Source organism: Malus domestica, chromosome 02 (assembly GCF_042453785.1).
Source record: "Malus domestica chromosome 02, GDT2T_hap1".
NCBI lineage: Eukaryota > Viridiplantae > Streptophyta > Magnoliopsida > Rosales > Rosaceae > Malus > Malus domestica.
In genome coordinates this window covers 6,738,706-6,765,542 of record NC_091662.1, presented here as the reverse complement: position 1 = coordinate 6,765,542, position 26,837 = coordinate 6,738,706, and the positions used below count along the sequence as shown (strand labels likewise).

The 26,837-nt window shown below is 37.1% G+C and overlaps 4 protein-coding genes across 7 annotated transcripts; 3 read left to right on the top strand and 1 right to left on the bottom strand.

Annotated features, from left to right (window-relative positions):
* Positions 1-1,072: 1,072 nt before the first annotated feature.
* LOC103418198 (probable glucan endo-1,3-beta-glucosidase BG5) lies at positions 1,073-2,104 on the top strand. The gene has a single exon (XM_029098498.2). The coding sequence runs from the start codon at positions 1,073-1,075 to the stop codon at positions 2,102-2,104; it is 1,032 nt and encodes a 343-aa protein (XP_028954331.1).
* Positions 2,105-2,455: 351 nt separating this feature from the next.
* Positions 2,456-5,361, bottom strand: LOC103418086 (12-oxophytodienoate reductase 3-like). Of its 2 annotated transcripts, XM_070807165.1 has the most exons (6): positions 5,108-5,231; positions 4,975-5,068; positions 4,648-4,788; positions 3,610-3,740; positions 3,331-3,513; positions 2,456-3,244 (listed from the first exon to the last, which is right to left on the bottom strand). In XM_070807165.1, exons 2-6 carry the CDS (start codon positions 5,052-5,054, stop codon positions 2,583-2,585), a joined length of 1,197 nt encoding a protein of 398 aa, XP_070663266.1. In that variant the 5' UTR covers positions 5,055-5,068; positions 5,108-5,231; the 3' UTR covers positions 2,456-2,582. The 2 variants fall into 2 exon arrangements, with proteins under 2 accessions (XP_070663266.1, XP_008354459.2); XM_008356237.4 differs by having other exon boundaries at positions 4,975-5,361.
* A 4,120-nt stretch (positions 5,362-9,481) lies between these two features.
* On the top strand, positions 9,482-17,107 carry LOC103418085 (uncharacterized). 2 transcript variants are annotated; one of them, XM_008356236.4, is made up of 19 exons: positions 9,482-9,904; positions 10,492-10,817; positions 11,082-11,258; positions 11,355-11,438; positions 11,552-11,611; positions 12,032-12,076; positions 12,582-12,781; positions 13,176-13,637; positions 13,756-13,882; positions 13,987-14,184; positions 14,299-14,388; positions 14,520-14,582; positions 14,682-14,756; positions 14,889-14,939; positions 15,205-15,282; positions 15,739-15,873; positions 15,961-16,068; positions 16,435-16,500; positions 16,801-17,107. In XM_008356236.4, exons 2-19 carry the CDS (start codon positions 10,509-10,511, stop codon positions 16,867-16,869), a joined length of 2,397 nt encoding a protein of 798 aa, XP_008354458.3. In that variant the 5' UTR covers positions 9,482-9,904; positions 10,492-10,508; the 3' UTR covers positions 16,870-17,107. The 2 variants fall into 2 exon arrangements, with proteins under 2 accessions (XP_008354458.3, XP_070670688.1); XM_070814587.1 differs by lacking the exon at positions 14,889-14,939 and having other exon boundaries at positions 9,556-9,904.
* A 4,067-nt stretch (positions 17,108-21,174) lies between these two features.
* On the top strand, positions 21,175-23,806 carry LOC114819174 (growth-regulating factor 1-like). Of its 2 annotated transcripts, none has more exons than XM_029098500.2 (4): positions 21,175-21,816; positions 22,118-22,571; positions 22,974-23,416; positions 23,645-23,806. In XM_029098500.2, the coding sequence occupies exons 1-4, from the start codon at positions 21,618-21,620 to the stop codon at positions 23,650-23,652; spliced, it is 1,104 nt and encodes a 367-aa protein (XP_028954333.1). In that variant the 5' UTR covers positions 21,175-21,617; the 3' UTR covers positions 23,653-23,806. The 2 variants fall into 2 exon arrangements, with proteins under 2 accessions (XP_028954333.1, XP_028954334.1); XM_029098501.2 differs by having other exon boundaries at positions 21,179-21,816; positions 22,980-23,416.
* Positions 23,807-26,837: the final 3,031 nt, after the last annotated feature.

The following is a 26,837-nucleotide window of genomic DNA, read 5'->3' as shown; positions in this document are numbered from 1 at the left end:
CATTTTCATCAAAAGCACTTTCACTTATTTTAAAAGCACATCCAAACGAGCTCAATTACTTAAGTAATTATCCTCGAAATTAATTCAATAATCTCTCCTTTTATCGGGAATGACTTCCCAAAATTAGTTTTTAGACACATGACATAATTTAACTTAGAAGGGAACAAGGCCACACATGTGTGAGCAAAATGGACTCATTTGTTTCCCGCAATCATACTAAGAAAGGTAACTTTGAAAGTCAAATAATACAATTAAATGGGTAAAACTAAAGAAGTAAGCAATTAACCAAACAAGGAAACAAAAGTCAAATAAATGAAAATCTGTGACGAACATGACGAGTGGTGATGGGGATTCAACGAATCAAAGAAACCAAAGCAAATGGTAAGGTTTCGTGAAAATTTGTGGAGTTCTGTTATCCGTTTGTTGTAACATCTTAGCTAATTTGTGGACTTCCTAATTCACCATTTTTCCCCGAAAATTGTGTTCTTATCTCCAATTAGTTGAATCTGTACTTGTTGCAGAACATTTAAACATATATATATATATATAAAGAGAGGAATGGACACTTTCCAGAGACTCCATTTTCATCATCTGGATCAGCCTTCAGTTAATCCAATCCTTCCGGAAGAAACACAGCACGCCGCTAATCTGCTCAGTGTTCCTTGAGGTAGTATGTATCAGCATGCAATTCCTTATTCATACCTTATTTTTTCCTTCGAAAGATATGATCAATAGCCGACCCCACTTAGTGGGAAAAGGCTTTATTGTTGTTGTTGTTGTTGTTGAAAGATACGATCAACTGGCCGTAGTGTAATAGTAGAGTACAATTTTCAGTTTTGAGGGTATTACTGTTATTCTGTTGATTCTACCATTTGAAATCCTTGATAAAACTTTTTAATGAAGCAACCAATTCATGTATAAATGTCTATATACAACCTATAAGTGAGTTTATATATATTTAAACTGCTAGCTAGCTCCACAGTTTAGCTTTCTGTTCCGTCTCTCATCAGTTTATTATGTACATTTTATGCAGGTTTTATATTATAAGGCACTCAGTAGTGATCAGAAAGTGATGGCAGTTTCGCAATGGATTGCGTTCATTCTATCATTCCTAGCAACCATTTACAACCACAACATAGAAATTGTGGAAGCTAAGATGACATTTGACATCGGTGTTAACTATGGGACGTTGGGGGATAACCTCCCTTCTCACGAAGATGTGGTTCAGCTCTTCAAAGACAACCATATTAACAAGATGAGGCTGTTCAATCCTAATCCGGAGGTACTCAAAGCGCTGATGGGGCAAGGAATCTCCATAGTGCTAGGCATTCCTAACGAAGACTTAGCCAGTTTGTCGGAAAGTCAAGAAGCTGTGGATCAATGGTTTGCTGTCAATGTACAGCCCTACATAGATGACATTGAATTCAACTACATTGCCGTCGGAAACGAGGTTATACCCGGGGAATTAGGCAGCTATGTTTGGCAAGTAATGCAGTATCTACAGCACACCATCGACGAATACCACTACCAAAGCCTAAAGGTGACCACTGTTTTGCCAGCGACTGCCTTGGGAGTTTCACATCCACCTTCAGCCGGTCAGTTCAGCGGAGAGGCAGCCGGTATCATGGCTTCCATTTGTCCCTTTTTGAATTATCAAGGGTCGCCCCTTATGATCAACGTGTATCCTTACTTTGCCTATGCGTCAAAAGCTTCCGATATTCCCTTAGACTACGCTCAATTTACGGCAACAAAACCCTGGTTACAAGATGGGAACTTGAGCTATTACAACCTATTTGATGCCACAGTTGATGCTTTTTTCTCAGCAATAGAGAAATCCGGGGGACCTGATGTAGCCGTGGTGGTGTCCGAGAGTGGTTGGCCATCTGCTGGGAACGGAGATTTCACTGATACAGAACTTGCTGGGACGTATGTTAGAAATTTCGTAAGACATATAACCTCGAACGTAGGAACGCCGAAAAGACCCGGTGCTTACATAGAAGGCTTCGTCTTTGCAATGTTTAATGAGAATCAGAAACCCAGCGAAGAGGAGCAAAACTTCGGAATATTTTATCCCAACAAGAAACCTGTGTATCCTGTATTTTAATAATTCAACAAAATCTAATATACATGCATTAATAAAGTCACATATCCGAGTTTTTCTGTGAGCTTTCTACTCCATTTCATCTTGTATTTTCAAGCTCTCAAGTCTATAAAACATTAACCAATTAGCTTGTTCAGAATTGATCATGAAAGAACAACTTCTGCTAAAGGAGCACGTACAAATTTTTATTAAAAGCACTTGGAATTGCTTCTTGAAGAAGCACATCACAAAGTGCTTCCACGACCTAGAAGCGCTTTTCAGTTTTTGGAAAAAATTAGTCAAAAGAGCAATTTCTCGTACTTTTTAGCCTTGTCAGAAGCAATCATAAACAAAAGCAAAATCATCTCAAAATCATGTAAAAAACCACATAACCTTATATTATTTGAACCAGATCACTCAATATCAAATGGTAACCCTAAATTATTTGAACCAGATAATTCAATATCCAAATGGTACAAGTAAAACTTCCAAAACATTAAAATCAAAGACGGGAGAGCGGTTCCTCTTTCCCGTTCGATTTGTTCAGGAAAGGGTAGTCAGTGTACCCAACAACAGGATCTTGTGTGTAGAAAGTCTTCCTGTTATACTTGGTCAAGGGTGCATTAAGCTTAAATCTCAGAACCAAATCAGGGTTTGAAATAAAAAGGCGACCGTAGGACACCAAATCAGCATCCCCAGAAGCCACAGCTTGCATTCCAAGCTCTCTAGTGAACCCTCCGCTAGCAAGAAATGTACCGTGATAAGTTTTCCTCAAAGTCCTCATAAACACAGCTTCCTCTTCATCGCTACCAGGTTTTCCAGCTTCCGCTTGACCATAGGCTGCGTAGCGAGGCTGAGTCACATGAAGATAGGTCAGTTTTGTGCCCCAGTTTTGTTGGAGCTTATTGAGCCTTTCGATCACTGCCAGACCTAGAATAAGTGGATTAGAGTCAACAGCATCCATGTGATCAATAGCTGGTGACATTCTGACCCCAACTCTATCAGCACCTATTGCTCCAACCACTGCTTGAACAATCTGAATCAAGAATTTGCACCGGTTTTCAAGCGATCCACCATACTCATCTGTTCGATCATTGATCCCGTCTTTCAAGAATTGGTCAATGAGATAGCCATGTGCCCCATGAATCTCAATTCCATCAAAACCTGAACAACATGAAAATGGATCACAATAAGACTCAGAGCTATACAAAAAATGAAACATCGAAACGAAAATGGACATAGAAACAGACCTGCACGAATGGCATTCAAGGCAGCCTGGCGATATTGCTCAACAACTTGAGAAATTTCATTGGTTTCGAGTGCTCGAGGCTTAGGGTAAAAGCCATAAGAGCCATCCGGCAACAGAATTCTCCACCTCCTTGAAACAGGATTGTTGGTTGACGATATTGGTGCTCCCCCAGCAGGTTGATAAACTAAATCAATTCAAATTAAAAGTAAAAGTAATCAGTTCAGTGCTCGAAACCTTAAACCAAACTCTATTGTAACAATTGATTGAATGTGTAATTTACCTTCATGAGATGATCGGCCAACGTGCCAGAGTTGACAGAAAATAATGGCGCCTTTGGCGTGAACCGCGTCCACCACCTTCTTCCATGCCTCCACTTGTTCGTCGTTGTAAATCCCAGGAACATGTGGAAATCTGCTTCCGCATTAACAATTCAGTACATGGCCCCCAAAAACTTTTGGTATCTTATATTTATGTGTAATAATGATATTTTTACTTGGTTGAGTAAGATTGAAGTTTTTTTTTCTTTATTTGGTTGGGTAAGATTGAGAGGTCGCACTTGGTGCGATGGCAAGTGCCTTCGCCCATAAGCGGTAGGTCTCGGGTTTGAGACTTGGGAGCAGCCTCTCCATAAATGGGGGTAAGGCTAGCCGACATTCACCTCTCCCAGACCCTGCGTAAAGCGGGAGCCTTGTGCACTGGGTACGACCATTTGGTTGGGTAAGATTGAACTGCTTTTGATTATTTAGTGAATGTTATGTTTGTAACTCTTTTTATTTATTATTTAATGATATTTCTAAACTTACAATCAATGAGTCCTAAAGTTTGTTTTGATTTAAGTTCTTACTTTCTAGTACCAATATATTGTTCTACTTTAAAAAATATAAAATAAAAAACTATCTTTAAAATTGGCCATTTTATAAATTTTGCACAGTCCCGAAATCTCAGAGACGGTCCTGCAATAAAGCACATCATTTGGAGAAAAAAAATTTACAGAAAATTTTTAAAATGTAAATCGTTAGATACTATTTATGTTTAATTTTAAATAAAAAAATAAATAATTTCTAATCGTGCGATACTTAATAAATTATTAAAATATAAAGATCTCTACAATCTCCAAAAAAAAAAAAAAGTGAATACAGATGGAATCCAAATCCAAGTTTTGCTTCCGGTACTCGTTTTGAAGTCAAAGTCAACATTATGGAGCAGAGTACTTCAACACAGACCAATGAACGCAGATGCACAAAGTGGGCCCTCTAACCAATGCCACCCTATAATTACTAAAAAACCAATGAGAAACAATCGGAAACTACAAAATTACCCGGCCCCAGTGTCGGAGATGATAGTGCCTTCACTGATTAGAAAGCCACCGGCGGTTGACCTTTGAGCGTAGTACTCGGCCAGTGCCGGCTGCGGCACTCCGTTCAACGCCCGGCACCTCGTCATCGGCGCCAGCACCACCCTGCCAAAAAGGACGAATCCGTCAAAACACCCCCAAACTAAAAAACCAAATGACAAATATACGCTCCCGGATTTCGGAAGAAATCGGAACCCGCCAAATTCGACCAACTGCGAACTGTCCTAAGAAGGGAGCACCAAACTTGATGCATCAGCGAAGTATTGTATCATCAAAAGGGGAAGGACTGACCTGTGAGAGAGATTGAACTTCCCCATCTTGTACGGAGAAAAGAGAGTGGTGTGCCCTCCCTGCGACGTAGCGTCCGCCATTTTTGCCGATCTCAGATCGCGGGGTTGAAATCTAAGGACGAGCAATGAAGTCAATACAAAGTAGAAGAAAAGGAGGGAGCTTTATAAGCTGGGGCTGCCTGTGATCCGACGGCAGTAGACTCGCGGATCCTGAAGCGCTGCCGTTGGGATGATGATGGTGGACTTTCTGGTTGCTGATGCTGCTCCTCGTTAGTGGGTTTTAATTGTGGTGGTGGACGGTCATCGTTGGCGGGACCCACGACGGAGAGAATCATTGGGCATTTCCAAATGGCAATGAAATTCACGTGGGAATTAATGTATTTCCCATGCCGTTAGTTTCCGAACTTGGAATGTTACTTGCCACAGGATCCGACTCTAAAATCTGTTAATCGTGTTCGTTCATCGTACATGCGATTAATTTTTATCATGTACTATTTATATTTATTTTTAAATCAAAATATTTAAAATAAATTTTAATCGCACGATACACGATAAACGAACATAATTCACGAATTTTTTAAATCTTACAAAAAAAAGATACGGCGAGTATCCGAACTCTGTTACTTAAGACGTGTTTGACCGTCGAGTTGACTGGACTCTGTTTTCTGTTTGTGATGACGATGTTGTGGTCGGAAATGGGCTGGATTTTGATTTGGGTTTGTAATGTGATTGAATTAGGCCCAATTTGTCGATTTGGTTCAATTTTGATCTATAAAAATTGAATTGAAAATCCATGTTTCAATAGATTAGAGCTGATCATATACTCATGACACGAATAAGGACTTATATAATACATGTACATCATTATTATGACATTTTGTATTAATAATGCAACTATATATGAAAGTTTCTTTAAATGCGTTGTATCACTGACACAAAATATTACGTTGACAGTTAATTCATATCATATAAGTTGTTCATCCAAAAAACAGACATAATGCACTAGTCGCTAGCACCAATAAAGGAATGATATTCATCTTTTCCAATCCTAAAACCAAACCATGCTCTACTCTATTTACTTCATCTTTACATGTTAAGTGTTGTTAGCTATGGGATGGAAGATAAGGTATTAAACATTTGAGATTTAATTGATGCATTGCGGTCCAAGTCTTTAGAACGATAGGCCGTGTAAGCAATGACTTTTTTCATCAATACTCAACAAAATATCCTTATCATCATGTAATATAAGAGTAATACAACATTGGTATTTTATCCAATTCATCCATTCATTATGAGAGATTTTTCAGTGTGTCAAACACACGTCTCGGTACATCAAGTTATCAACGGTTATAACACAAGAGGCTGGAAACTTGAAAGAAAAAAAATCAACTACTTGTGTTATAATACTTAATGTATTAGACCGTGTTTTTAACACACTAAAAAATTTCTCATCAACTAGATACTTCCAATTGTTGCATTGACAAAAGATTTGAGACTCGTTTGGTTTGATTTGTGCCACCAATGGCAATGAAAAGTCATAAAAATACACCCACAACTCTTTCATCGATCTATACACATACATGTTCAATATTCATAAATACATACATAAAAAAATCCTTACATATTGAATTGAAATCTATATAGATCTAAGTGGGAGATTGCTATGGTAGTTAGGGTTTTTATCCTCAAATTACTGTATTTCTGGTTTAGATCTTTTCCCCTTCCCTTCGGTATAGATTGTGTAGAATATTGTTTGTATGTATCAAAACAATTCTTGTACATATTGAATTGAAGATCTATACAAATTCAATTGGAAATCAATGTTAATTAAGATGGGGATCCAAGACTTGCACAAAAACATGATATGAAGATATTATTGAAAATGTCCATGATTATGCATTTACCATTTGTGAAAGGGAAATGAAAAGAAAGGCCAAATCTTTAGGATTTTTGGCTAATGAAGAAATATCCTTTTCATAATTCAACCATTCCTTACTATTAAGAGCTATAATTTATCGTGGTGGTTTGAGTTTGTCTTGTATACTTCAAACAATCTTATGCCAAAAGTTTTTATGCCAATCTACGTAGAATTAATATATTGGTTGAAGCTTTTTATTTCTTTCAAATTTAATTGCATGTCATTTCACTTAAGATTTGACATATCCTTTGGAGATACTATAAGAGTTTTCCCACCTTTTAGCTAACCTATTCTTATTAATCTACTCTTTAACGCACATACCGACGTTACCCATCGATTCTATATGTCATTCTTTGGTTGCATTGCACAGAAACAAGATGTTTGACATGTCAGAGATCCTAATTCATTAAACCACCATTTCAAAATCAAAATACTTTATCACATTACGAAGAAATCGAACTCTTAACACGTCGTAAAACTAACATCACTCATCTATATTCCTCAAATGCACAAACCCTAATAATTTGCCTTTTTTTTTGCACACCTTTTGTTTTCTCCACTTCTTTGCTAGGGTTTGGTAGGTACAATTATATGATGTTTAAAAGCTTAGAACAGATAAAATTCATAATTCCCCACCCCACAGTGTCACGCTAGCAATGATGTAGTCATGTTGGTCATCCAGTTTGAACTTCGACCTAAGCTTATAACTGACGTGGCATGTGATCCGCATCCCCTACAACATGAGTAGCAAGGGGACAATTTTGTCGCCCTAATCATGCCTAAACATCCATGCTCAATTTATGTTTTTTTATAAGTTAGAAAAATAAATTTAAAATAAAAATAACCGACAAAATATTAAGAAGAAAATGAGTAAGAAAACCCATTGCGCCACGTGTCCTCCACATCCCTGTAAACGGTGTAAGCATTTACACCTAACCAACCCCCTAAAATGTCTACCGAGGAAATGCGCGGTCCGCGCCGTGTGTACCAGACAGAGAGAGCAACGCCGCTGGTAAAGAAAAAAAGATAATATTTTTTAAATGGGAAAGTATTAAATAATTAGGGAACAGTAGAAAGAAAAAATAAATAAATAGAGGAAGGTGGGTTAATGTGATGCAAGAACTTTTTTTTCTTTTTTAAAATTTTTTAATCAAGTGATAAATTTTGTTAATTTTTTTTATTAAAATAAAAAATTAATCACTTTGCTAAATTAAACAATTGAACTCACTTGTCACTCAATACTATAATATAGTACTGTTATACTATCTACTTGTAAGTTAGAGGCAGAGTTTAAAATTTCTTTGATACAATTGATATTTTCATACAAATATTCAAAAAATTGGAGAAAGATAAGGAAATGGAGGGTGAAGTCTAAACTTCACCTCATATCGGAAATTTTTTTAAGTCTATGCTAAAATTGACATGTACCGTCGATATTTATGACATATCTGTTAAATATTGAAGAAACTCTTATATTTTGTTCAAACCAATGTTTGACAATTCTTAAAGTTTCATTTTAAAATTTCTATCATTTCTATCAAAAGCAACCGATATTGATATTTGATATATCCGTTGATATTTCTATAAATTTACATACATATATTTAAATACTGGTGAGGGATAAGTTCAAAACTCGAGAATAATAATTTTGATACTAACATAGTTGTATAAAAATAAATTCACATGTAAGATTGTAAACTGCAAGTAGTTTTTCTCTCAACTCATAAGTGAAACGTTTAAATAAATAAGAGAAGAATAAGGCAATAGTCCCTAAATTTTAACTAAATGGTAGCTTGAATCCTTGAACTATAATTCCATTAAATTTAGTCCTTGAATTTGATTGAATGTGGATTACTGGTCCTTTTATGTTACCTCCGTTAGATCTTAGGTTAGTTTGTTGACGTGATTAACGTGGCTTCACATTTTGTTTTCTTGTATTTGCCATGTGGCTATAAAAAATTATGAAAAGAAAATAAAATACAGAAATGAGATTTCCATCACTCCCTCCCCAACCCGTCTCTAAAACAAGTTAAATACTAATTATTAGGCTTTTTAGTTAAAATAGTTTATGAGATTAGCATAAATCTTTACTTGAATCCATGAAATTTAAAATTGATAGAACTCGTTTTTGAGTTTGTCCATCATAAATTATTTTGGTCATTCCGTAAAAAAAACATTCGTTAAATAAGGACAAAATGACAAAAAAAATTCCTTAATTTTTATCAAATATTTGGGCCCATTTGTTTATTAAATTAAGGGTATTTTTGTTATTTTGATCTTTATTTAATAGAGATTTTTCACGGAATGATTAAAATGATGGGTGATTGAGGACTTCTATTGATTTCAAATATCGATGACCAAAATGAGAAATTATGTTAATCTAAAAACCATTGGACTAAAATGCCTTATTATTATCGTCTAACCGTGTCTAAAACAAGTTCTATTACTTAAGAGCACAATTGAGTATCGCTCATGTACAGGAGTTACTAAAGTTTATAACATGTTTGTGTCGTAGTATTTAATTTAATAACGACACGTGACAATGTTGAGAGGACTGACATAGGATGGCCATGCACTCGTTACCGAATCCGGAACAACAGAGAGAGTTACACACGGTTACGCGCACAAACACGAACCAAACGAACAAGAAAAAAAATTATAAGCGGCCGACTGCCGTTACTGACCGTCCCTCCTTTTTCCTCCTCCATTTTTCGACGCACACGACGCGAGGCCTCCTCTCTCTCTCTCTCTCTCTCTCTCTCTCTCTCTCTCTCTTCGTAATTTCTGTTTATTTTGATCCGAAAATGCCATTAGAACTAATTAATTAATCAAATTAATTAAGCTTAAAGACGATTATTAGTTTAACACCTTCCTCCTCGTCCTCTCCTCCATCATTTCGTTCGAGGAGAAGAACAAGAAGCAGCAGAAAAAGAGGAAAGCTTTGTTTCGGCCGCCGGAGATTCCTCCCCCTGAAATTCTTATATTCCTTTTCGAATTTCAAGAGAATTCAGAGGTCAGTTCATAATTTTTTTTGGATTAATTTGTCGCGCATATTCTAAAGTTTCCATCTTTTGTGATTATAATTTCCAATTATCTATTTTTCGTTAAGTACTGATGATTATTGGTGCTTTATGCTCGAATTTCATGGTTTTTTTGCTGAAAATCTTCCAATTTTATTTAGCTGGGAAATTCATGTTTACCAAAAATATGTGAACTTTATTATTCTCTCTCTCTCTCTCTCGTGTAACTGAAAGGGCTTGGCAGCAGAAAGTTAACTGATCGACTTTTAAGACGGAGGAATAACGTTATAGCATAATTATCTACTTTTAATTCGATTTAGGAACTTCTTTCCGGCTGAAGAATTAAGTTTTTTTTTAATTGTTTAATTTATTGTTAATTTTGGAGATTAATCAACCGGAAAGGTTGAAGTGAACATCAAAGGTTAAAACTTTAAGTAGTGACACAACGAAACTGATGCTTCAGAGATTTTTGGCTCGGAGACGATCGAATTAGGAAATATCTGTTATTTGTATGCCTCTGTAAGTTCGAAGTTTCGGGGTTTAAGGAGTGAATTGTTGTCAATGTCGAATTTTTTGATAGGAAGAAAGCCTTTTAGTATGAATAAAGATGAAGAGACGGGTAGCCCCAGTTGGGGTGCTTCGTTTTTCGCACAAACGGAAGATGTTGCAAGAGCAGTTGCTGCTGTAGCGGCTGCTGCTACTGCCACTCATTCTCCGCGGCCATCTGCTGTGTACTCATTGAATGAAGATGGTGGTGGTGGCAGTCCGCTTCAGAGGTTACAACGCCATGTTACGAAAGTTCTAAAAGGTTTCCAGCATCCTCCTGAAGTGAAGCGAGGAACTTACAATCCTGAAGTTTTGACTAGCCAGAAGCGGCAATGGGCAAACTTTCAGTTGCAGTATTTGGTATGCAGTTTCGTATAGTGACCCATTTGTTTCCATGCAACTTATTTGTATGCATTTCAGCATTTGGTTAATCAAGAATCAAGATAAATAATTTTACATCGTACATTCCAAATTACTTCCATTTTTTTAGATTAAACGGTTCAAGGAAAAATTACTTCATCTCTAAAACAAGTTCTGTGTGTTAGTTTCAAAATACATTCGCATATAGAAGCAAAAATTTTGTCCCAAGAGATTCCGTAACACCTCTGTATTTCAAGTGTGCAGGATCATAAGTCTTTAAAGCAGCCAACAAGGCTTTTTGAGAGCATGGTAGTTGTGGGGCTTCATCCTAACTGTGATATTCAGGCACTTCAAGGGCAATACATTGGAAGAAAGTCTGAAGGTTCAGGGAGATTTAGTAGTCAGAATCACTCTCGTATAGAACCTAATATCGAACCGCAGGTGGGGATTTTGTTGCCAAATGGCCAATTTATTTGCATAGTGATATGCTTGGAAGTAATTTGAGTGCTAGGTATTAACATGTGTTTCTACTTCCAGGTGTTATTTGTTTATCCTCCGGAAAAGCAGCTGCCTCTACAATACAAGGATCTGCTTTCATTTTGCTTTCCCAGAGGCGTAGAGGTTAGGTTTTATCTTGACAGATGTTTTGCCATCCTGTTGACACCTCGGATGTGAATGACACCGTGGAAATAATCATTTTCTAATATTGACACCTCGTATGTGAATGAATTCAGGTTCATGCTGTTGAGAGAACTCCTTCAATGAGTGAGTTGAATGAAATTCTTCTGGGGCAGGTATTTTGCAACATTCTGCTCTCATAGTATAATTGCTAATTAATACTTAGGCCACTTTCTTCCTTCATCTGTTTTCTACCTTTTCCCCTTAGAGAATCATATATAAAAGGTTTTAGCGTAGGATAATGTTTTTTCCTATCCAAGCTCTACCGGATATAGAACCCCTATTCTTCATATTTCCACTAGAAAATGAGATTAAACGGAAAGTTTGTGTGTTGAGTTTACTAAGGTTTTAGGATGGTTGTATAGCAACTCTTCTTTCCATGGGACTTTAAACCATTATGTTATGATAAGATAATTGATAAAGCTGTAGCAGAATGATATAACAATATCATGCAGAAGTTTTCCACTTCTAATAAAAAGCATTAGGCAAAACTTGTTTTATTTACTTGTATTGACCATGGTGATGCTTATTTTCAGGAGCATTTTAAACGGAGCGATCTGTCATTTGTATTCAGACTACAGGTAAATTATAACCTGTTATGCATCCGCGACTCCTTTGTTCTTGATTTTCCTCAATTCGTTATAAAATTTATCTATTTTGCTGCATTTGGGGTTTAGGTGGTGCTGTGTGATAGAACCATTAGTGGTGTTGCTTGAAATTTATCATTGAAACAACATTGTTTCGGTCGTAATTCAGACAACTGGTTACTTAGAGTTGTATTAGTGCCCACAGAGAAGAAGATTGCTGAGAAATCGCAAAGCATAGTTACTCGGATTGAATTTTTTTTCTTTAATTTTGATTAGATTTATATATGTTTAAGTGGATATTATGGATTGCCAGTTACAGTTAACATACATTATTTAAGAAGATAATCCCCTTTCTACTATATTCTTTATATTGATTTAATTTGTTTTTGTGACATGAAATTATTCTTCGTGCTCAAACCTAAACAATTTAATTTTGTTTTAATGTGAATTATTTCTTCATTTCCTGGATGACCTATTTTGTACAATACTTGGTTTGAAGGTTGCCGATGATTCAACTTTGTATGGGTGCTGTGTGTTAGTGGAAGAAGTAGTGCAAAAACCCTCTGGATTGCTTTCCATGATTGCAGAGAAACATCCTTCTCGCCCGTCTTTGAGCCGTCATATATTAACCACTCAGAGATGTTATTGCATTCTCTCAAGGGTTCCAGCATTTGAGTTACATTTTGGTGTATTGAATAGGTGTGTTGTTGTTGTATTGGATGCTCGTACTTACGTGTGCATAATATAAATGCGTGTTTCCTGCTATCTATTTATGCATTAGATGGAAGGTCGTGCTATAACTAATCTAAAAACAAATGAGAGATTCAATTCTTAGTTCATTGAGGAAAAAATTATGGTAGCTTTCTCAGTATAAGGTAGAGCCGATGTGACTTCTAAACAACACATAAAAGCTTTTTAACTGTCAGCTAAAGGACTCTTGAAACTAAGATTTAGGTTTTTTGAGTAACTGGCACATAGTTGTGTGCAGGAATACATATGCTCTTTTGGTCTTTGATAGGTCCTATGATTGGACAATCATCTTTACCGTTTGACAATGTTATTCAACTTGACTGTGTTTGCTATTTTCGTGTAGCATCTTCACAGAGGAAAGGTTGGAGCGATTAACCCAAGGAATAGATCTTTTAGATTTAGAAAGCCCAAAGGATTGTGACAATGGTGAAATTTTCGAAGATACTACAGAAGAAACTTCAAATGGTGTATCACTAAGTAGTAGAATTGAGGAGGACTTGCTGAATGGAACAGCGGAGTTTTCTCAATCAGGGAGATTTGCAGATAATGGGAGTCACCTAGACAATCAAATGGTTGATGGGGATTTTAACTTGCCAACGGGAAGGGTTAGTGAAGATGTTCCAGTTGATCCTGAAACCAAGATGGTTAGTTGCAAAAGAGAATCTGGTGGTGTAAATGCTGAAGTTTGTGAGGTCTATGTTGATGACTTCTCTACAAACAAGCAAGCTGTAGAAAGGCGATTACCAAATGCTGTCCTACCTCTCCTGCGCTTCTATCAGTATGAAAGCTCTGATTCTTCCTCCAGGTAGCAGTTGTACTTTTTTCTATGAAGTTTTGGGGGGTGGTGGTTGGTAATTATCAAGGATATGGGCTACTTAAATGTCTAAGTTTCTGTACTTAATATTTGGAAGTGTTTTATGCAGTTTTCAAGGCTCTCCTAGTGAGGACAGAAATTTTAGGAGCGATGTTGTTGATTTTACAGAAACGGACGAGGCATCTTTCTCTGGCCAAGATGATTCTGACCTCATTGATATTCTTGAATGGGCCAAGGTGCAAAAAGGACTTTTTTCTTGGATCTAGATATGAACTGAAGCTCTTTTTTAATGAGAATCTAGAGCCCAATGTCTCTTGACAAAATTATCCCAATTTTTCAGGCGAACAATCATGGATCATTGCAGATAATAAGTGAGTACTACCAATTACGTTGCCCTGCTAGAGGTATCACTGTTAAGTTTCATCCTTTGGACCACCTGCATCCCTTGGAATATCATAGACCAAAAGCAAATGTTTTACGTACTGCTGGCTCAACCATTGATCTGGGTTCATGCAGTACGAGTCTGGAATTCGCTGAGGTAGAGACTTATGATAGCTTTATGAACTTATCTCATGTGCGGTGGATTTGGTTGATCTTTTCCCTTAATAATGTTCGTGTTCATTTGAATTGTATTTCTGTTGGTTGTTATCAGGCACAAAGTGCTTTCTTGGTAGAGGAGGAAGCAACTGCATTATCAGTATGGGCTATTGCATGCATATGTGGCTCCTTACGACTTGAAAATGTAAGTGAATGGCTCAACATAAGTATGCTGTATTGATTACCTTTGTATGAATGAGTGCCGATTTGGGTTACTTCTCTTAGAGGCCTGCTTCATGGCTGACGTTGCATTTGATTCTCCTCCATACTTTGCAGGTATTAGCATTATTTGCAGGAGCACTGTTGGAGAAGCAGATTGTAATCATTTGTTCCAATTTGGTATGTATTATACATTATTCCAAGTTTATATAGGTCTTGTGAAGATTAACAATCCGATTTATGTATTCTTTTTACACCTGTGTTTTCTGATGTGTACAGGGGATCTTATCGGCCTCAGTGTTATCAATTATCCCTCTGATCCGCCCCTACCAGTGGCAAAGCCTTCTAATGCCGGTATACTTCCCTTACTGCCTACATGTTATTTTTTAAATATTTATACTTCCCTTACTGCCTACAAGTTATTTTTTAAATATATTAAATGCATTGCTGTTTTCATGTGAATGACAATGTGCATAAACTTTCCAGGTTTTACCAAATGACATGCTGGACTTTTTAGACGCACCCGTCCCTTACATAGTGAGTTCTCAAGTTTTTGGTTTATCTGGATCCAGCATTTTCTCAAATTATTATTTGAAAGGAAAACCTCTGTCTGTTTATCTTCTCCAAGTAATATTACAAATATAAAACATTAGTGCCCCTTCCCCATCCAACAAAGACTCCGAATACACAGATCACTTTTTAAACCCTTTGCACTAAGCCATCTTTTTCCTTTTTCTAGTCAGCCTTAGTGTCGTATCTGACATTTGATTGGTTATTTATTAAACAAATTTTTCTTCTGTAGGTTGGTGTGAAGAACAAAACAGATGAAGTACAGTCGAAACTTTCCAATACAATTGTAGTTGATGCCAACAAGAACCAGGTTTGTTGTTTTCAAGCAGTTTATTTTTGTACTCGTGGAACATGCATAAAAGGCTCATATAAGTCGTACCTAAAATTCAATCGTATAGTCATTATTCATTGCAATGGTCTCAAGTATATGGTTTTCTCACCATAAAAGAATATTAGCTTATCATCTTTTGAGATAATAATGTTTCAGTGCCAGACAATTCGTTCTAAGAATAATTTTGTGGGTTCAGGGCATGGACAAATCTGCAATTTGGCCTTGGGTTGACAAATAATGTGTGATATTCTTGCCCATAAAAATGAAACCAAAAGTCTTTAATTGACGCATCATGTGTTTAGCATTTTCTCATGCTTATTTTAGTCAATTGTCGTGTATTATCTGGTTTCTCGTGTATGATTAATGACTAATGTTCATTAAAATGCAAGTATTCTTATAGAAAAAATTAAATGCTTCCATTGCATGATATAATAGGTGAAGTCGCCGACAATACCTCATTTACCACAACATAAGGAATTATTTTCATCCTTAAGTCCTTATCACGCAAAGCTTGTGGGAGAGAGTTTTTTGGGTAGGAAAAGGCCGGTGTACGAGTGCACAGAAGAACAGGTGTGTTATGCTTTGTTCTAGTTCGTTGGATTCCAAAAAATTTACTCTTCTACCTTTAATTTTCATGTATTTATTTGCTGCTTGTAGGTTGAAGCTGCCAAGGGTTTCCTAGGAGTGTTAAGAACTTACTTGGATTCTCTTTGCTCTAATCTCCGTTCACATACAATTACTAACGTACAGTCCAATGATGATAAGGTCAGTTTGTTGTCCAATAATGACAGCTTTTAAGGGACTCAAGTGCCTTAGAGGATTATTATGTTTCTTTGACCTTCTTTTGTAATGATTGGTACTTTAAAAGACAATCTGTCCACAATTTTATATATGTATATATATATATATATATGCATGCATGGACTAAGTTATGTCTCAGATATATGGAATGTCAGCGTAAATGTAATGCATCATTATATCCATTCATTTGGCTCTGAAGTTTTTATGAGAATAGTGCAGATAATCGTTTGTTTGAATGTGAAAATTCCTAGCTTGTAGATCTAGTGAACATTCATATGTGGATGCACGTTCATAGTGCTACAGATCTGACATTGATTTCCCTCGAATTAGGTATCGTTACTTCTGAAGGAGAGTTTCATCGACTCATTTCCTAGTCGCGATCGACCATTTATGAAGGTGCGTTCTTTGAGATAGTTTTCTTTTGTCTATGAGAGTAATAAAATTGTCAAAGAAAACATAAATCTAAGCTCTGAAAGAGGCGTAACTTGGGTCAAGAATGGATAATGTTCGTTTCGGTATTCCGTGTTTGTATGTTGTAATCAATTTATGCAAGATAAATATTAACCACCTTTTTGCTTTATTTCTGAAAGTGACTTGTAATCTTGCTTCAATGCTTACTCTGGGTGCGCTTTGAGTTGTATCGTATAAAGCTGAAGGCACACTGATGCATCATTTTCCTCCCTAAATGCTATGCAGCTTTTTGTGGACACACAAATGTTTTCTGTACATACGGATCTCGTTCTCTCCTTCTTCCAGAAGGAATAGTGCCGCTGCCATGCAAGGTCAGGCCTTGTGTTATATTTTCGTGTTGTAAACCTGAACGCAAGTTCAGTAGTGTTACATCATAAGTTCCATCATTCATGAATTCAATCTTTGTTTCTTGAGATCATGCTTCGCATCTCCGAATGAAAAGATTGTCCGCTTTGCTGCATATTGTACCATGATGAATCTGTATTTTAACATATGAGAGACCTCAAAAGAATTATCCCGCTTTAATTGTAAATAGTAATTTTGTCTATTTATTTACTGCCACCAGTAGCGAGATTTTCCGTTGGCTTATTTGTTTGATAAGTAAGACATGGTCGATTCATCTGCCAAAAGACACCATGTTTGGGTATATGTCAATTAGTATGCCTAACCAAACCATGTTTGGTCCTGCACTTCGAGATTTTGGAATGGCTGAAAGTGCTTTTGACGCTTTCGGATAATCCAAAAGCATTTGAACTTGGTAAATTTTGTTGTGCTTCTGTGAAAGGAATTCTAGCAGATGCACTTACGAACAGAAATACTTTCTACGTAAGATTGGAATTTGTAATATTTTGTTTTGTTGTGCTTTAAATTGAAATATTTTTTAGCGGATGCGGTTACGAGCAAAAGTACTTGTTTGCTCACTAACTTCTGAATGCAGTATAATTGTGGTCTGCCCACCAGTGCATAGGGACATTTTAAGGGATGTCTTGGCTCAAGTGGGATCTTTGTACAGAAAAAATGCATGTGTTGGCCCGCCATGTGAGGTAGCAACAGTGCCAGACAGTGCAGGGTACTGCATTGTGCTACTTCCAAACGTACAACAGAAAAATAGTTCCAAGAGAATTGAATGGAACCAAACTATAGCAAACTCTCTTTAATACATTGGCTTTTTTTTTTTTTTTTTTTTAACTCTAACTTTTAACCCCAAGCTTGGGGACTTAATACTCGGGATGTCAGTGTGGCGTTGTCTGAAAATGTTAACGACTATCATGTGAAATAGATATGCTCGTAACAATGCGTCATTGACTTAAGATATTGCGACTTGAAAATCACAAGAGTAGGTAAGTCCATCTTCTTAGCATGCTCACTTGATAACTACTATTTTTGAAACAAGATTTGTTTCAAGAGATATGATTTCTGCCCTTGTTTTTTTCCTTCTGCACTCCTCTGTTTTAGCTGTTAGGCCATCTTCATTCGAGAGCTATATACCACATTTTGCCCGAATTTATATGTAACATGTCTCCAGCCAAGGGGCAAAAGCCAATTTGGAAAGATTTAGCAGTGCAAAGTTCGAGATTGAAAAATTCATTCTTACAAATATTCTTTAAAATAACAATTTTTAAGAAGCTAAAATATATGGAAAAGCTACGTTTAGGACTTCATAACTGGACATGGCCTTAGATCGAATAAAATTGAGGGAAGGAAAACAACATAAACTAAGGAGACGTACGGAAGGTAAAAAAATAGGAGTTTGAAAATCATTTCCTTTTGTTTCAAAACTCAATATATGGTTTTGAGATGTTATTTATATTAGCAACCCATAAAATGTTGAAGCACCCTATATTAAAATTTAATATTAAATGACTTATTTACCCTACAATGTAATGACAATTTTGACCTTATTAGGTTAAAAAAAAATTATATATACCCCAAATCACTGTTAACGTATTATTTATCTTCTTCAACTATCAAAACCCCTCCGACCCTCCATTATTGAATAAAACCCTAACCAATGAAACTACAAACATGTTGATTGAGAAAATTTATTTTTGACGAATGAAACATGAAATCGATGTTTCATAAACTTCACATGAGGTAAGACTTCATATTTTTTATTGTTTTAGTGATTTTGACGACATTGATAATTATTTAATTTTGCTTTTGATGTGTTTTTCAAGCTTCTATATTCGTATTCATCTTTTAGGGATTACATGGATTATTAAACACTAAAATAACCACCAAATATTAAAACCAGACAACATGGATTTAATGGTGGAATTGAAAACAACCAACATATGCCTTAAATCTCAGGCGGCATCTTTTGTCAAAATTCCAATCGGCATTTTTTGGCCAAATTAAAAGCTTTATAAGATTTGAGAAATATGGGGTGCACATAAAATATGGGGTGCATGTAGAAAATGTAAGGTGTATATTAAGAATGTGGGGTGTGAGGGTATTACGGGGAAGTAATGTGGAGTGTATTAAGATAATTTTTAATTGAAAAAGCAAATATGAGATGTATTAAGTATGTAAGGTTTATTCAACAATTTGTGGGATGTTAATATAATAAGCCTTTTGAAACCCCAAGTAAAACTATAACAAATAACTATAAGAACAAAAAAGGAAAGACTTTCACTAATTTGTTTACAAACTTTGGGTCTGTGGGTGATGTTATCTAAATCAGAGAACCGTCGTCTACTGTTGAAATTTCATCATCTAGTAACTTGCATGCTCTACGGTTACCTTGGGTTGGAGATATTTTTCAATGTGTTGGAAATACGATTCTAATACATTAAGTATCATAATACAAGTAGTTGATACTTAAAAAAAAAAAATTCAACCACTTACAACAACGTTTGGTTTGCCGGACCGTATTGCGGCACATTGAAAAAACTCTCCATGAGTTGGACGGTACCTTATATGGAGGGACCAATTCGGAGTTCAGATTTATTTTTTAGAAAAATGAGTTTCATTTCATATTTTCTTGCTAAAATAAAATAATATACATATGTTCATACTTAACCTGTATACAATGTCCTCCTGCTACCCCATTTATTGAAAACTTAATATTTCAGCCAGAAAAAAAAAATTCAAGCAAAGAGTTTCTTATAATTTATTGTTTTAAAAAATAATTGTAGTTATTTCCGTAAGAAATTAATCCAATGAGAAACCACAAAACAACAACAAAACTTTTCATTTGAATTAGTAATAGTGATACTTAACCATATTAAGGAAAGTGATTCCCGAACATCATTTTCTTCTCTCATTTATATTCCTATTTATTTTCAGCTTTGAATTTAATAAATTAAACGAGAATAAACTGAGATTAAAAACAAAGGCAAATGTGCAAATGAACAAAGGAGTGTGAATCATTTTGGAAAATTAATGATGTTAGCACTCTCTCTTTAGCATGGTGCACTTCTGTGAGGTGCTACAGATATTGAAAAATAATCAACTTAAGTGCATATGGTTTCAAGAAGAGGGTCAAAACCGCTACGCGTGTTGGAGATGACAAATCAACTCATTAAATTTATAACAAGTTACTATTAACACCTGTTTAATTTGATTAAAAGAAGAGCGTCGAACCGCTCTGGTCATAAAGATCAAATCAAGGATTATGGTCTGCACGCTTAGGCAGAAAAAAAGTTGAATGAAGAAGAAGACAAGCCAACGAACAGTGTAAAATCTGAACATTTTAAGCAAAGCAAAAGCGATGAAACCATAAAAATATCACAATAAAGTTCAAGAAAAAGATAAAGAAAAAAGGAAAGATGGAGGGGGTAGGAAGTAAAGTGAGGGTGAGTTGCTGGTGTATTTGATCAGAGAAAGCAGAAGCCAAAAGCGGACCTGCTGCTCTGAAAGCTGAATCACTGAGGTTTTTCTAAATTTCCGAAAGAGAAAAAGGCCAGATTGTAAGTGGGGTCTCTGACCCTTCTGAGGTAAAGGAACAGAAAAGAAAAGAACAGTAAAAAGAGTTAGTAGCTGAGTAAAACCCCCAACACCGTACAATCACTGCTCAGACCTACCCAGACGCACACACCAACTCTATAGTGTCTCTCTCTCTAGACATAATAATATTAAGGAAAGTACTCGACTTCTTGTACAGTAAGCATTCTTGGGTTTTTGCAAATCACAGTTTGATGTGTGTTGAGATTTTTTCTCTGTGTTTGTAGTGAATTATTTTTGGCATGTGTAAATTGCAATATACATAAATGAAGTTCGTTTCTACGCGGAATGGTTGATTATCTTTGTAGTTATAGTATTTTTTTTTTAACTTATTGTGTTTTGAATTCAAATATTATTACATCTTCTTAATATAAATTAACGTAGAATATCGTTTGTAATAAGAATTGATTCGTTTCTCAGTAAATCAATCAATATATCAATAAATAAGAAACATTATTTCCCTTTCACTTGTTTTCTCCGTTGCTACTTACTAATTTTTGCTTTTGAACTGAATAAGTAAAAACACTCAGAGAAACAAAAATAACCAGAGGTGTAAAAAAGGAAAATAAGTTGTGAAAAACATCATTTCTACTAATGATAATGAATTTTTCCCTTCATTTTTATTTATTTAAAGTCTTCACAATTGATTTGTTTATATATTCACTTGGCTTTATGGATTTCTGTAGAGTTGTCAGAGACAAGAGCTGACACAGAGGCAGCAGCTTAGCTGAAGAGTCAGAAGCAACAGAGGTGCAGTCATAAAATTTGCAGAGTTAGAGAGAGAGTTTGGAGAGAGAGGTGGCAAGTGGCAATGGCAATGGCATGCAGCAGAGGCAGCGGCAGCACTGTAATCAGAACCATTAGTTTTATCCATGTACAGAAAATTCTGCAGCTCTATGGTCCCTGAAAATAAATATACCTATCACCTACTCTACTCTCTCTCTTTCTCTCTCTCTCTCTAACCCTTCTCTCTTTTGTTTCCGCACTCTAAAATCGGAAACAAACCAGTCTCTGGTTTCATCTTTTCTTTCTCTCTTCGTCTTTGGTTTCTTTGAAAAACCAAGCTCCTTTTGATTTGGGAAATAATTAAAAAAAATATGAATAGCACTGGAAGAAACAGCCGGTTTCCTTTCACTCCAACTCAGTGGCAAGAGCTTGAGCACCAAGCTCTTATCTACAAGTACATGGTTTCTGGAATCTCCATCCCTCCTGATCTCCTCTTCTCCCTCAAAAGAAGCACCTACAACTTGGACTCCCCTCTCCCTCCAAAGCTCTTCTCTCACCACCCTCCTCACAGTAAGCTCCTCTCTCTCTCTCTAAAATGAAGGGAACTTTATACTTTTGACTGCATATTATTTCTGGGTTTTGTAAAAGAAATGGAACTTTGAAATTTTGAGTGCATAATATTTCTGGGTTTTGTAAGAAAAATGGAACTTCGAAGTTTTGATTGGATAATATTTCCGGGATTTGTGAAAAGAATGGAACTTCGAAGTTTTGTGAAGTTGAGTGCATAATATTTGTAGGTTTTCTGAAAAGAATTGAACTCTGAAGTTTTGAGCGGATAATAATTTTGGGTTTTTGTGGTATTTTCTTGCAGTTGGATGGAACTGTTTCCAGATGGGATTAGGGAGAAAAATAGACCCAGAGCCAGGAAGGTGCAGAAGAACAGACGGGAAAAAATGGAGGTGCTCAAAAGAGGCGTTTCCGGATTCGAAATACTGCGAGAAGCACATGCACAGAGGGAAAAACCGTTCAAGAAAGCCTGTGGAAGTTCTGAAAACATCTCAAATTTCAACAACAAACTCATCAGACACTTCAACAATTACCACCAGAATCAACACTTCTTCTGCTTCTCCAAGTCCTGCAGCTTTTCATTCCCTTTCATCATCACTCTCTTCTCTCTCCTCTGATTCCCACGCTTACCCTTTCCTCTATCATCATAACTCACCTTCTCCAAGGCCTACTGGAATCGGATTCCCACATCAAGAGAGAAGCACTACTTCCTTGTTTTTGGACTCTGGTTCTTATCCCCAACCCAGCTCAGATTACAGGTTTGTCCCAAAAACAAAATTATGGTACTTATTTTTCTGTATCTGTTTAAGCATTTTAGGCCAGTTGGTAAGGGCGGTGTGTTTGTCCTCACTGTTTGCCCGTCCTTTAGGCCGGTTGGCTAGAGTAACGTGCGCGACTTAGGTTTAAGTCAGTTGGTCACGTCAGTGTGTACGTCTTTATTTATTGCTCGTGGGTTTAGGCCAGTTGATCAGAGCAATGTGACCGTCCTTGAGTTTATGCCGGTTTTTGGGGTTACATTGGTTGGTCACAGCAATGTGTTTGGTCTTGACTCTTGAGCTTGTTTGCCCTCTTTGTAAATTAGAGTAGTTAAAATATCGTCAGGTCAAGAAAAACTTACTGATGGTAGTTGTGATTTTTTTTTTTTGTTACGGATCGAGAAGAAACAGGTATGCTTATGGGATGAAAGAGGAGGTGGATGAACATGCATTCTTCTCAGAGCCTTCAGGCACAGTGAGAGGCTTCTCTGGCTCTTCATCCATGGACGATTCCTGGCAGTTCACACCGCTCACAATTAGTACTTCTTCGTCTTCGAAACAGAGAAGCTGCTCTGCTTTTCAAAGTGATCAGCAGCTTCAGAGCATCAAACATCAAAAGCAAGATCATCATCAGCAGCAGCAGCATTACTATGCTTTGGACAGAAACGAAGGATCCCAGAAGACCATTCATCGATTCTTCGACGAATGGCCCCCGAAAGATAAAGATTCATGGCTCGATTTGGATGATAAATCATCAAACAGCGGATCGGTTTCTACAACCAGGCTCTCAATCTCCATCCCTACTTCTGCTCATGACTTCCCCATCTTCACCTCAAGACATCATAATAGTAAGCTGACTTCCAAATGCATTTACTTTTGAATTTGTTTATGATATAAGCAATCTTTACTCTAATCCCTTAAATTAACTTAAACTCCGCAAGAAGATTCGAACTCGGGTGCATCTGCTTTAGCTTATGTGGCTACGCTCACGTCGGTTAATTAGCCAATACATTGTTCATGATTATTCAGATCCAGTTGAGATCTTTGTCTAATTATTTCCATTTGTTTTTTCGCAGATGACTGAGTTTTCCAGTACTGGTTTTCTGAACCAAAGGCCAAAAATGTACTTGGTGTCACTATTTTATTTTATTTTTTATATTTTATTTAATCATGTCTGAATGTGGTTGAATCAGATAATTGTGTTTTAAATGAAGGATCCTAAGTGTCTCTCTGGCAAACTTGTGTTTTAAATGGGTCTGCCAAATATCTGGTTTCTTTGTTTTTTGGGTACATTTTTTTTGATGTTTTGTGTTGTTTGAAGACATAATTGAGGAGGGGACCCAAATGGACCCAAGATTTTGGCTAAAAAAAAATACTTTGTCAGTGGTGAATCTTGAGCTTCCCCACCCTGGTTATGTTGGCAAAAGAGTGAACTCCAATCTTTCCTTGTAAATCTTTAAACCAAAGGCTACAAGCATTCATCACCCTTAATATCCACCAGCTACTATACTTGGAAAATGACACCTCATCACAATGGAGTCATCTCTCATGCTCTCTCTTTATGTATCCCTCCTGTGTGCCCTACTTTCGTTTTTAGCACATTTAGAAATGTTTTTGGATGGCTAAAAGTAAAAGTAGGGCACGTGAGGGGAGAGAGAGAACATGCGAGAGAATTTGACTCCATCACAATGGCTTTGCCCTCTTTTCTTGTGGCAGAACTTCGAGTGGACTGTGTAATCAGGAAGTTTTCACAATAGGGCGATCAACGTGGAGATGGAATCAACTTAAATCAAGATACATGGGGTCTTATACTATGATACGAGTTGCCTTACAAATGACGCGGTCTGGATGCATCTACACAAACCTTTTCACCTTTCTTGAGAGCTAGTACATTTTCCTCTACCATGGATGTGCCTCCTCTTTCATTGGGAAACTTTATTAGAGTTCTGACTAGAGCACGGTCGCACCTAGTGTGACCAACATGACTAAAATACACAAAGTTCCATGCTTTTGTGGAGAGTTGACCTACTAATGACATGGTTCGAGTGTCCATTCACAAGTCTTCATTTCTTGCAAGGGTCTGAAAAATATTTAGCTTCGCGATTACTTGTTACAAATAAATTACAATTTGACATGTGCTGTGCAATGAGTTTACACTTCCACGCGTGCAACACTGAGATTTGCAGATCTAAGAAAACGATACTTTACATTCAAGTTAGCTCTGTTTTACCTTTTTTAACCTTTTGTATTTCCATATATGCTCAGATATTTATGGGTAAAAGAAACCAGAAAAAAGAAAACGACAAAGTAAGTGGAAAAGGAAAAGAAAGAGATACACGTGCACTGGTAATACATTTTATATTTAAAAAGTATAAAATATGTAAAAAAAATTATTTTAATCCTTGGTAAAAATAACTTTTAGATTAAATGTAACATCCCACATCGTCCAGGGGAGTGATCCTTAAATGTATATTTTCATCCCTACCTAGCACGAGGCCTTTTGGGAGCTCACTGGCTTCGGGTTCCATTGGAACTCCGAAGTTAAGCGAGTAGCGCACGAGAGCACTCCTATGATGGGTGACCCACTGGGAAGTTCTCGTGTGAGTTCCCAAAAACAAAACCGTGAGTGGACCCCGGGCCGGGATGTGACAATTGGTATCAGAGCCTAACCCTAGCCGTAGTGTGCCGACGAGGACGTCGGGCCCCTAAGAGGGCTGGATTGTAACATCCCACATCGCCCAAGGGAGTGATCCTTAAATGTATATTTCCATCCCTACCTAGCACGAGGCCTTTTGGGAGCTTACTGGCTTTGGGTTCATTGGAATTCCGAAGTTAAGCGAGTCGCGCACGAGAGCACTCCCATGATGGGTGAGCCATTGGGAAGTTCTCGTGTGAGTTCCCAAAAACAAAACCGTGAGTGGACCCCGGGCCGGGATGTGACAATTGGTATCAGAGCCTAACCCTAGCCGTAGTGTGCCGACGAGAACGTCGGGCCCCTAAGAGGGCTGGATTGTAACATCCCACATCGCCCAAGGGAGTGATCCTTAAATGTATATTTCCATCCCTACCTAGCACGAGGCCTTTTGGGAGCTTACTGGCTTTGGGTTCCATTGGAATTCCGAAGTTAAGCGAGTAGCGTACGAGAGCACTCCCATGATGGGTGACCCATTGGGAAGTTCTCATGTGAGTTCCTAAAAACAAAACCGTGAGGGCGTGGTCGGCCCAAAGCAGACAATATCATGCTACGATGGTGGAGCGGGCCTGGGATGTGGTGGACCCCGGGTCGGGATGTGACATTAAAACTATGATTAAAATCAAAATATAATTTTAATCACTTGATACATTAATAACCACATTTATTAATTATTTTTTAATTTTTTCTCTTTTTCTTCCTAATTTTTAATGTATTAATTTTATTTCATTATAATTTTCATTTTCATTTTCATTTCATTTATCGTAATATATTTTGTTGTAAACATGAAATTCATTATAATACTGTGAACACGAAATTTTCCTGAAACGAAAGAGACAAGAACAACGTGCACAAACAAATATTTGTATTTGATGATTTTGGGTTACAATCTCTCTCTATTTTGATCATCTGATTCGATCTCCGTAAGGCGTTGATTTGTGAATGTTTGATTGATCCAAGGGCCGTCGATGCTTGATCTTGGATGAATTGTTGGAAGTTTCTTCAAGGGGCCGTGGGCTTGATCTTTGAAGATGGATTTGAGCGGATCTTCAAGGAGCCGTTTGGGCTTGATCTTGAGGATGAGTGTTTCTTCAAGGGCCGTTGAGGCTTAATCTTGAATAACGGTGATGAGCGGATCTTCAAGGGCTTTTGGGCTTGATCTTGAAGAACAGTGATGAACGGATCTTCAAGGGCTTTTGGGCTTGATCTTGAAGAACGGTGGCTTGTTGATCCAAGGGCGGTCGGGGCTTGATCTTGGAAGAACGATGAATGAAGAACACTTTCTTCAAGGCGTTGGGGCTTGATCTTGAATTGGTGGATGATTGTTGATCCAAGGGTCGTCGGGGCTTGATCTTGGAAGAACGGTGGATGATTGTTGATCCAAAGGGCCATTGGGGCTTGATCTTGGAATAACGATGAACGAAGAACACTTTCTTCAAGGGCCATCGGGGCTTGATCTTGAATTGGTGGATGATTGTTGATCCAAGGGCCGTCGGGGCTTGATCTTGGAAGAACGGTGGATGATTGTTGATCCAAAGGGCCGTTGGGGCTTGATCTTGGAAGAACGATGAACGAAG

Coding starts and splice junctions, on each gene's coding strand:
- LOC103418198 (XM_029098498.2), top strand. CDS start 1,073: ATGGCAGTTTCGCAATGGATTGCGTTCATTCTATCATTCCTAGCAACC.
- LOC103418086 (XM_008356237.4), bottom strand. CDS start 5,054: ATGGCGGACGCTACGTCGCAGGGAGGGCACACCACTCTCTTTTCTCCG. Junction 4,789..4,974: donor AAGTTCAATCTCTCTCACAG/GTCAGTCCTTCC, acceptor CCTTTTTGGCAG/GGTGGTGCTGGCGCCGATGA. Junction 3,514..3,609: donor TGGCCGATCATCTCATGAAG/GTAAATTACACA, acceptor GAATTGATTTAG/TTTATCAACCTGCTGGGGGA.
- LOC103418085 (XM_008356236.4), top strand. CDS start 10,509: ATGAATAAAGATGAAGAGACGGGTAGCCCCAGTTGGGGTGCTTCGTTT. Junction 14,185..14,298: donor CGAGTCTGGAATTCGCTGAG/GTAGAGACTTAT, acceptor GGTTGTTATCAG/GCACAAAGTGCTTTCTTGGT. Junction 14,389..14,519: donor GCTCCTTACGACTTGAAAAT/GTAAGTGAATGG, acceptor CATACTTTGCAG/GTATTAGCATTATTTGCAGG.
- LOC114819174 (XM_029098500.2), top strand. CDS start 21,618: ATGAATAGCACTGGAAGAAACAGCCGGTTTCCTTTCACTCCAACTCAG. Junction 21,817..22,117: donor CTCTCACCACCCTCCTCACA/GTAAGCTCCTCT, acceptor ATTTTCTTGCAG/TTGGATGGAACTGTTTCCAG. Junction 22,572..22,973: donor CAACCCAGCTCAGATTACAG/GTTTGTCCCAAA, acceptor CGGATCGAGAAG/AAACAGGTATGCTTATGGGA.